The sequence below is a fragment of the Pocillopora damicornis genome, chromosome 2, assembly GCF_964200805.1.
Source record: "Pocillopora damicornis chromosome 2, jaPocDami1.2, whole genome shotgun sequence".
Classification (NCBI taxonomy): Eukaryota; Metazoa; Cnidaria; class Anthozoa; order Scleractinia; family Pocilloporidae; genus Pocillopora; species Pocillopora damicornis.
In genome coordinates, this window is record NC_142671.1 from 1,790,001 (window position 1) to 1,799,677 (window position 9,677).

Here is a 9,677-nt window from a genome sequence, read left to right on the forward strand (position 1 = left end):
TGCAAGGCTACAATATCATTCATTCCTTAAAAAAGATCAATGAGGGATGGGTTTTTATTCTTATTTTGTGTGGTTTAATACCAGTTCTTCCCTTTTGTCATGCAATCAGGTATAATAATAGCAAAAGGGGATTTGTAAATAATTTCTTGTACAGTGTACTGCCATTTCCTTTCTTTGGGCTTGCATTCTACATTGTGTACTTCCACTCAAGTTATCATATTTGCAACAGAACATTTATTGACAATTAATTACAAGTTCAGTGTCTATTCTAATTTTTTGGACCTTTTAAAATGCTACATGTATTCAAGTGCAATGTGTAGTTCCAGAAAATTCCCCAAAGAAGAGATTTTTGATACCCCCCCCTTGTCTAGAAATTGAGCTGAAACTTCAAACATTTCTTGAATTATTTTTTTCTTTTGAGACCCCATCCCCCCCCCCCCCCCCCCACTGTGGAATTTCCAATCCCTTCTATTTGGTGGGAGGATGGATATTTTCTGGAACTACACAAATTAGGGTTTATGCAAGGATCTAGAGAGGCTTAAATAAACTTCATTTAGGTAGGAAAACTGTACTCCAATGCAAGTATGTCAATGATACAATTATGCACTTATGATGGGATCTTGAAAATTACAAAGCATCACACACACACCACATTTGATTTACTATACAGAACTGACTTATTGGGACAACACCCTCAAATATTAAAAAGTTCTTAATTTTATTTATGGCCCTTTCCACATGGATGCGTAAGCTTGCGATTTCTTGTGTTTTTATGACATCTTCAGCTGGCATCTGGTCAGACATTCCAAGGAAGGGAGGGATGTTAAGGGACACTCCCAGGGGAAGAACATCTTCAATTGTAAAACCCTTGTCAGCCATTACTGAGTCTCCCTGTTCAAAGGGTAGTTTCAGAAAACCACTGCGTTCAACCATTTCTTTATCTGATATACTGCCAGTGTATAACTGTCCTATAAATGTCATTGACCCTTTGGGAGAAATTCCCACCAGTGCTTTTAGGGTGGTATGGTTTTTTATAGGAGCTAAATAATTCGCTGTTTAACAGAAGGCTGCTAGGCATCTGACAGCGAACCTCTGTGCAATCGATTATTACCCTTGTGCTGGGATACTTTTCTTTGAAAGCTTCAGGCATTGATTCATCCACCACTTTCCTGGATGGCCAGATATTTATTTGGCCAAGTTTTAAGTACATGAAATTAATCCATGAAATAAATATTCTACTTACAGTCGACTGAGAAATTTTAAACAAGTGTGCAAGATGCATTTCAGCAAATCCTTGCCTCAGTCTGCACATTACCAGAAAAAATTCATCAGATGGTGTTAAAGTCCTAGGCCTTCCTTGCTTGACTGAATTACCAGCAGCAGCCTTTTGTGAATTATCTTGGCCAGAAGGCCAGTATTTTATATTCATGCCATTTACACCAGGATCCAAATATTCATACAGAGCCATCATTGTTTGGAGATTTGGAAACCCAGTATAAAATGTCAACAAAGAGTCATCTGTTTTGACGTTGTCAAATGAAAACACGTGCTTCTCGAGTTGCTCACATTTTTGCTCGACAAGAGCAATGTTTGCCTTCAGAGATAACACCTCGCTCTCTAACGTTTCTTTAATTTTGATAGTATCGGCTAAAAGTTTCTCGAGTCTAGCAATTTCCAGATTTTCTTTGGACTGCAAATCAAATTTTGTCGCTGTTTGCTGTGCTTCCATTTCCGGTGCAAGGTGTGAGTTGGATGAGCATTCCGATGTCTCCAAACTTTCGCTCGAACAGGCAGACTCCACAAGTTCACTAATATTTTCGCTTAAGTTTTGAGACACGGAAGCGGCCGTACTGGAGATACGAGGCGTTGGAGGCGGTCGCTTGCGAGGTGAGCTTCGTTTCCAAGCGAAAACTGAAGGAACAGCTCCATTTTTCAAGGAAACCACGCCATTTAAACTCTTCTTTAAATCGTCAGATTTGAAGTGCCGCGAACAAACTTTAGTATTATTTGGAACCTAGAATTTTTTTCCTTCATCTCTCCGAATAGCATAGATCCACAACTTTTTTAACCTTTCTTCGGTGGGAAATTTGAAGTAAGAAACTTTCTCTCCGGTTTCTTCGTCGCGATATCCTTTCCTTGTACATAGCGGCACGCAGCAATGCATTGGCATCTTGAGGGCTGCTTAACACTGCCAGTCAAGTACTTGAAACTGCCTCTGGATTTTCTGACCTTTTTCCGAGAAATATACAAAAAAACTGGAAATTATGGGACTTTTTCCTATCTAACAGCGCATCTAAGGCCTAGTTTATACGTCGCGCTACAGTCGAATTTAATTCAGACGAATTTAATTCCATTAAATTCGTCGTTCCGTCGACATAAATCGTGGCGTGGTTTTATGCGTCGAAATCAATACGGTCGAATTTAATTCTCTTCCCAACTGCAGTGTCTCTGGTCAGAGGTGTCATTTTGAAACAAACATGGCGCGGGCTAAAGCTCTGAAAACAATTTTCCTCGAGAAAATTTCCAGGGAAAGACAACGGCGACGTCAATTACGGCGTAATATGGTTACACTGGTGTTAATGAGGAAAAGGTTTATCGTACGACTTTGTTTGCTGACGTGTCTCCTGTTACAGTTAAGTGAAGATGAAATTAGCGCTCGAAGACCTCGCAGTTGTCGTCGCAGTCATAAAAACACAGGTTGGTGGGAATTGGTCTGGGCGTCCTATGATGAAGGAAGATTTAAGAAAACCTTTCGTGTATCAAGGAATACGTTTAACTTAATTTTGAAGAGTATTCGAAAGATTTTGTCACAGAGCGGCCCGTTTCTGCCGAATGTAGGCTGGCTATATGTCTTTACAGATTAGGTAGAGGTGACTACCTATACACCATTGCGGAACTGTTTGGCCTTGGTGTGACGACCGTTCACAAAATCATAGAGGAAGTATGTGAAGCGATCATAAGAAACCTGTGGAAACCTTCGGTGCAAGCGCATTTTCCAATCACCAAACAGAATATTATGGAGAAAATGGTGGATATGACAGCGTGTTGGCAATTCCCCAGTTGCTGGGGTGCTGTAGATGGGTGCCACATCCCCATTCAGTGCCCTCCTGGCGGTCTGAAAGCCTGTAAAGAGTATCATAACTTTAAGAACTTTTATTCAATAGTATTGATGGCCATTGTAGATGCACAGGATCGTTTCATCTGGGCAAGTGTTGGTTTTCCAGGAAATTCACACGATTCCATCATTTTCCAGTCCACTGACTTGTGGCACAACATTACTGAAAACAACATCATACCATCAATTTCTCAAGTCATTGAAGGTACCGAGGTTTACCCGATGATTTTGGGCGATTCTGCTTTCCCATTCAGAGTGTGGTTAATGAAACCATATGGTAATGCTAACCTTACACCTGAAGAGGGCTATTTTAACTATCGTCTAAGCCGCGCAAGAATGGTAACTGAGCGAGCCTATGGACAACTGAAGAGCAGGTGGAGAGTTTTGTATCGAAAGCTAGAATGTAGACCAGATTCGGTGAAACTGGCCACGCTCGCGTGTATTGTACTTCACAACATCTACATTACCACAAAGGACAGCCTTCCTGCCCAACTGGATTTATCAATTGATCCTTTCACACAAAAGAAAAGGTCCAGAGAAGAAATACGACATCTGTTGCAGATGCGCAACTGCCCTAAGAGAAAGGATTCATCTCGCAAAGCTGGAGCAATACGGGAGGCTCTGACCAGGAAAATGTGACAGGAAAAAGAAGCAAACGAACTGGAAATGTAGACGTGATTAAAACAATTTTTTTGTCATCCATGTTATTTTCAAAGTTCTCCATAGATTGTAACAAATAAATCACTTCACATTTCAGGTAAAGCAAGTGTTTTGTTCCATAAAATAATCCACGCCCCTGTGAAGTTTTTTGTTAGACCTCAAACTCCCGCTAACTCCGGCAACCGTCTTCAACTTTAGCGCGTACTTCAAGAACCTGTTACTTGCCTTCACGCCGGAACGCGAGTTCTACGCTCTTAATCCACGGGGGTAGAAATGAATATTTTGTGGAACTGTCTCAATTTCAACTTAGGCATTACATGTACAAGCCCTAAAAATCGGCATTATATGAAAAACTCGCTTACTTCACTATTACATTTCTTTTCAGTACACATAACAGAAAAAGAAACAAATTTGACCAAAGGTACTGAATGTCATGACATTCCTAATAAGTTTGTTGCATTACTTCTCATCAATGCTTTAAGCGACCCATTTTAAATGCAAGTTAGAAAGGCACAGGTCTCGAGTTCATGTTCAAGCAAGCAATGATATTCATTGGATCAAGGAATACTATTAATATACGACATTACGTTGCATCATTGTACATTTTTCAGACATTACATACAGTACCATGAGATAAACACTGTTATGATGAGAATTGCAATACTGTAATTCAGTTGTTATTTCCTTCGTTAAAAGAAATGTATTGATTCTTTCACCATATTATTTTCCTTTGCTTTCCAACTTTTGTAATATAATTTCAAACAAATTAACAAAGGGATATAAAAAAATGAACGAAAAGATTCAAAGTGAAACACAACGTTTGAATGATTTGTAAACCATAATGTACATTTCAGTAATACACATTATGATATCCTGTTCCTTTCATGTTTTTGAGGGAACAACTTTGAAAGGGTATTTACACTGTCACCAGATGAGATGTATTTAGGATCATTTATAGGAAGGGTAGCCTTGAGGAGACAGCAGTACTTGTTTTCCATTGCAAAAGTTTTTGTTTTGACTACTCATAACCACAAAGTAAACATTAAACAGAGAATTATTGAGGATCATATCTTGACAACCAAAACTACCTATGGTGGTATCTCAGTGCAAAGAAACTACATGGGAACTCAGGTAATATTATTAATACCTCTGCTGCCAAAAATTAAATAGTTTGGCCTGCACCTGTACATAATTTGCATCCACTTCAGGAACATTGCCAGGTATACCTTGTAAGTTGGCTATCAGCTCATTCAATCAATTATGACAGTTAACGGTACAAAACTTACTGGTCGGACATTTGGTTGGTATTTGCTTTAAAATGTGTTCTCAAAGTGCCTTTAACACCCCCCCCCCTCCCCACCAACTGTTTCCCCCAATTTTTCCCCTCAAATAAATATTTGTATTATTCTCTCAAATATATATTTGTATTTTTCTGAGCAAAATTCCACTGTTTTGTCTTAATTTGCTTAAGACCTGGATTTTTATGGATAACAACAACGACCAACTTGGACCACAAGAAGCATGGCTTCATTCCTGTTTGACATCACAGACTGCTTTCAAAGCATTTTTGCACTGCAAAGCAGTTTGTGATGTCATGAACAAGGAATAGATCCATGCCCCTCACAGCTTGGTTGTGTTTGAGATAAAAACAGACTTAATTTGCAAATTCTATTAAAAAACCAATATTTAAACAAAATGCTACACTTCTTGAACCATCATATCAGTGCAATATTGAGATTTCTGCTGGTGGAAAAAGATTATTTGAGTTATAGGCACTTCAAGACCATAGTGTAGAAGGCTCTTTTCAAAGCAGTTCCAAAATAACTTTAAAATATTAGAGTGCATGCCAAGACCCTTTCAAAATTGGTACAACTGCGAAACACCAGATTGTCCTTGTGAAGTCATAGTTGACTGAACGTGATGTGGGAGAGACCGCTCATCATTTTTTGGAGCAGATGACATCAATGGTGTGTACCCAAAGGATGGGGTACTTGGGTGACTGCTGCTAGCTCTGGGATTGGACACAGATTGTTGTGCAAAATTATGGCTTTGATGATGAAAATCATCAGAATAAGAACTGCTATAAGGATGGAAATTACCATGGGGTTGCATGTTTGGATTGCTGTTGGGTGTTAGTAGGCCACACATCAACTGGAAGTACCTCATTTCCTGTTCTCTAGACTGCTTCATATCTTCCCTTAAAATTTGCAAAAGTTCTTTGGTGGGATCATTCTCAATAGTACTTTGAAGTAGTTCAACAGCTTTTGCCATCTGCTCAGTTTTAGCTCTTTTAGAGGCAGGTTTCTTTGCCAAGAAACGTTTACCCTTGGATGGGACCTCTCCACTGCTATCCATAAGGCTGGATGAAGTGCTTGCACAGTCTTCATCATCACCATCAACTTCTTGATCATTCTTGCTGGTATCTTGCTTGTCTGCATTTCCAATATGTACAGAGGGTTCACATGCATTTTCTCGTTGACATGAATCTCTAGTTTTAACAAGTACATAAAGAAGGTCAAACCATTTACCGTATCCCCATTCTTCAACAAACCTTTCAATACCTGAAGCAGTTTTCATTGTCATGCAGATCTGCTTACACGTACTAATGCATGACTTAAATTTATTTCTCATTTGTTGCACTTGGAAAGGAAAATCACTCCCGGTGGTCTTATTGTATTCGACGTTCAGCCGTTTCCACACCATCTCATAAGCTTCAGTGTTGCTTGCTTTCTTAGTATTGCAAAATATCAGTTTCTTGACCAGCTGGTCATCATTAACAATGATATTTACCATATCAGTAATGTGATCTTCTTTCCAAGTCGCTCTCCGCCCAATTATTTTCTTCCTTTTCCCACATTCAGAACTCACCATTTCACCTTCCTCGATGAAATCTGACTCTTTTTCTTCTTCTTCGCGAATACATGTTGTAAGATCCCTCTGACCATGGTCTTTGTCATCCACTTCGCTCTGACAATCTTTGACAAGCTTTTCTGTACAAAGAGCACACTTGAGACAATACCCAACACGTTTATTTGGTTGCCAGCCGGTAGCTTCTTCATTAACTTCAGGAATCGAACATTCCGATCGAACACATACACTTTTACCACACGTTATACAAGAATACTTCGTTTGTCTCTCACAATTACTGCAAGAAAATGACAAACTTTTCCTCCAAAGCGCCATAGCTATGAACTACAACGTAAACTCGCGCCGAAATGCCCAAGAGGAATTTCTGCGCATGCGGAATACTTGAAAAGCTCGCCACGGGTCGCTGCGGGCTCGCCAAAATAAATTGAAATACATTAAGAAAATGTATGCATTTCATTCGACGCGAAGCTAGCGCGACGTTAAAATTGAAGACGCTTTATCGATATTTTATCCGTCTTACCAAGACGGATAAAACATCTAGGACGAATTTAATTTACCAGACGAATTTAATTTAATTTAATAATCGAGGCACATCAGCGTAAGAGTCACTGTGACTCGAACAAACCCTCGAACGACAGCTCTTGAATTTATATATATATATATATATATATATATATATATATATATATATATATATATATATATATGTGCGTGTGTGTGTATGTGTGGGAGGGGGTTTTGCATTATCTTTCCCTTACTTGCTTGAGAAGTTGACCTTATGTTGAGCTCTTTTAACAATGCTTATTTTTGATTTTATCAATAAAGCTGAAGAAATCATTTTATGCCTCGTGGATCATTTTCATAAAGTTCTAGAGAAGATAATTATAAACGTGACTACAGTTCTCGCTGTTGTTTTGTATTGATGGAGTGTCGAAGGGCCTATTGAGGAAATGTCTACATTTTGAGAAATAGATGAACGTCACAAATCTTGCTTTATACTTTCTTTTTAAGCTTTTGTCGCGACAATCGTGTAATGTAATATCACATGACACTTTGTTTTCCTAATTAAGCTAAGGGTTTGATGACAGTTGGGTTACTTAAGATTTAGGTTTATAATTGAGCGTAGCACGGTGATGGCAGACTTGCAGCAAGAATGTTCGTGATATAGAAAATCAATAAATGTCTGAAATAATTAGAAAAAGAATTGTCCAGGGAAATTGTGCGCGCGCGTTTGGGTTGGAACATCCTGTGACGTTGCGTGATGTGCCATTCATGTCGCAAACAATGCGTGCCTGCGGGTGTAAATTATAAAAGTGTTGATCGGAGTATAATGGAAAACAACTGTTAAAATAAATTCAAAAGGAAATAATTTGCGATTTTAGTGTTGTGTCGTCTAGACTCAGTCAAGTTACTCCTTTCATTGCTATTGCTCAACTGAATTGTATTAAAGAATCAACAAGCTATATTCACAATACAGTACTAGGAATCAGTAATACTACTTTTACATAGGAATGTACTTTTACAATCATGTACCGATCGTGTCTTACAGGATATAGCGTGACTATAGTAACGCTTAGGTAACGCAATACACTACATCCTTCCCGTACAAAGTTTAAAGGTTTCTATTTCAAAGTTAATTAAAGATAATCATTTTAAACTATTTTAATCAGCTAATAATATACGAAGTTCTCGTTATCTTGTGTAGACTTCACTACACGTCCGGACCTAGTCGTGACATTGCCTTTCAGTCTGAGAGGCTTGATCATCGGAATGATCACTTTCCATACGAGCATCAGAATGTTTGTGAATGATCTCACTAGATTCAACATTCGCCGAATCATTAGAACTACTAGACCCATTACTTTGTTCGTCGTTGCTAGTATCTACGATTTCTTCATTCTCATTTGTGGGTGCGCGCTTCAAGTATTTTGCATTTCGAGTAAGAGTGGTACCAGTTGCTGCGTTGACCAAGGTAAAAGTGTCTCTCCCCCGGGACTGAATGATAACATGCTTAGCCGGGTGAAATTGAGAATCTAACTTTGCTGGCTTCATGTTCGCGCAAAATACGATATCGCCGATTTTGAAATTGTGCGGCGTTGCGTTATTTTTCTTGTCGTGATATTCTTTCATGCGCTCTTGATATTTGTGACATCGAGAACGAAGCTCGTCGTCATTTTGGCTGGTCTGATTTGACTCGACATGTGGAACTTTCATACGAATTTCTCGATTGAACAACAACATAGTGGGTGATTTCCCACTAACAGGATGAGGAGTCGCTCGGTTAGACATAAGAATTTTAGGTAATTCCTTTTCCCATGATTTCCGATATTGCAGCGCGAAAATTTTTTTTAAGGTACCGATGAAATCGCTCTAATTTTCCATTGCTTCTAGCAAAATACGGCGAAACGCGAGCATGCTTGATACCGCACGTTTTCAGACAGTTTTCAAATTCTGCGCTTACAAATTGTTTACCAAACACCGTATTCATAAATGGCCGCCGCGCGGAACGGTCTGGAATCTAGCGCATGAAATCGAGGTCGGAAAGGCCAGCTCAATGGTACTTAGAGAGCGACTAGACGTGGAGAGCGACTTAGGCCTAGTTTATACGTCGCGCTACGGTCGAATTTAATTCAGACGAATTGAATTATACTGTCAGATGTAATCTTTTAGTGCATTGTAAACTGAGCAATACTCGCAGTCAACTGAACCGTTGAATAAGACGCCACAGTGAAGAAAGGTATCGAACGTTTGATAACAAGATGGCGTTCGACTGGGTTGGTGGTTTCATCGGACGTTATCATTTATACAGACCTAAATACGACGAACGACGAGAGAATCACACTAAAATGGTCTCTGGATTGGTCTTCTGTGACAAATGAGGTTAGAGCATTTGGAAATATCTTTCTATGTACATTTTTCGGCCTCATATGGGTTGAAACATATTAAAATATGTGTGACTCGCGACCGGAATGTTGACCGCAAAAGGTCAAATACCTTCATTTTAACGGACTTTGAAAAGTTTTTGTATCGCTCT

At 39.1% G+C, this 9,677-nt stretch overlaps 1 protein-coding gene and 1 pseudogene across 2 annotated transcripts in view; one reads left to right on the forward strand and one right to left on the reverse strand.

Annotated features, from left to right (window-relative positions):
* The window catches only part of LOC149049486 (uncharacterized), a 4,467-nt pseudogene extending 3,901 nt beyond the window's left edge, over window positions 1-566 (forward strand). The window contains exon 3 of the transcript XR_016184100.1: window positions 1-566. This exon is cut by the window's left edge and continues 397 nt beyond it. The product of XR_016184100.1 is annotated as an uncharacterized LOC149049486 (transcript).
* Window positions 567-5,524: 4,958 nt separating this feature from the next.
* LOC149049488 (uncharacterized) lies at window positions 5,525-7,172 on the reverse strand. The gene is made up of 2 exons (XM_089195249.1): window positions 6,566-7,172; window positions 5,525-6,263 (listed from the first exon to the last, which is right to left on the reverse strand). The coding sequence occupies exons 1-2, from the start codon at window positions 6,956-6,958 to the stop codon at window positions 6,234-6,236; spliced, it is 423 nt and encodes a 140-aa protein (XP_089051375.1). The 5' UTR covers window positions 6,959-7,172; the 3' UTR covers window positions 5,525-6,233.
* Window positions 7,173-9,677: the final 2,505 nt, after the last annotated feature.

Coding starts and splice junctions, on each gene's coding strand:
- LOC149049488 (XM_089195249.1), bottom strand. CDS start 6,958: ATGGCGCTTTGGAGGAAAAGTTTGTCATTTTCTTGCAGTAATTGTGAG. Junction 6,264..6,565: donor AAGATCACATTACTGATATG/GTAAATATCATT, acceptor TGTTAAAACTAG/AGATTCATGTCAACGAGAAA.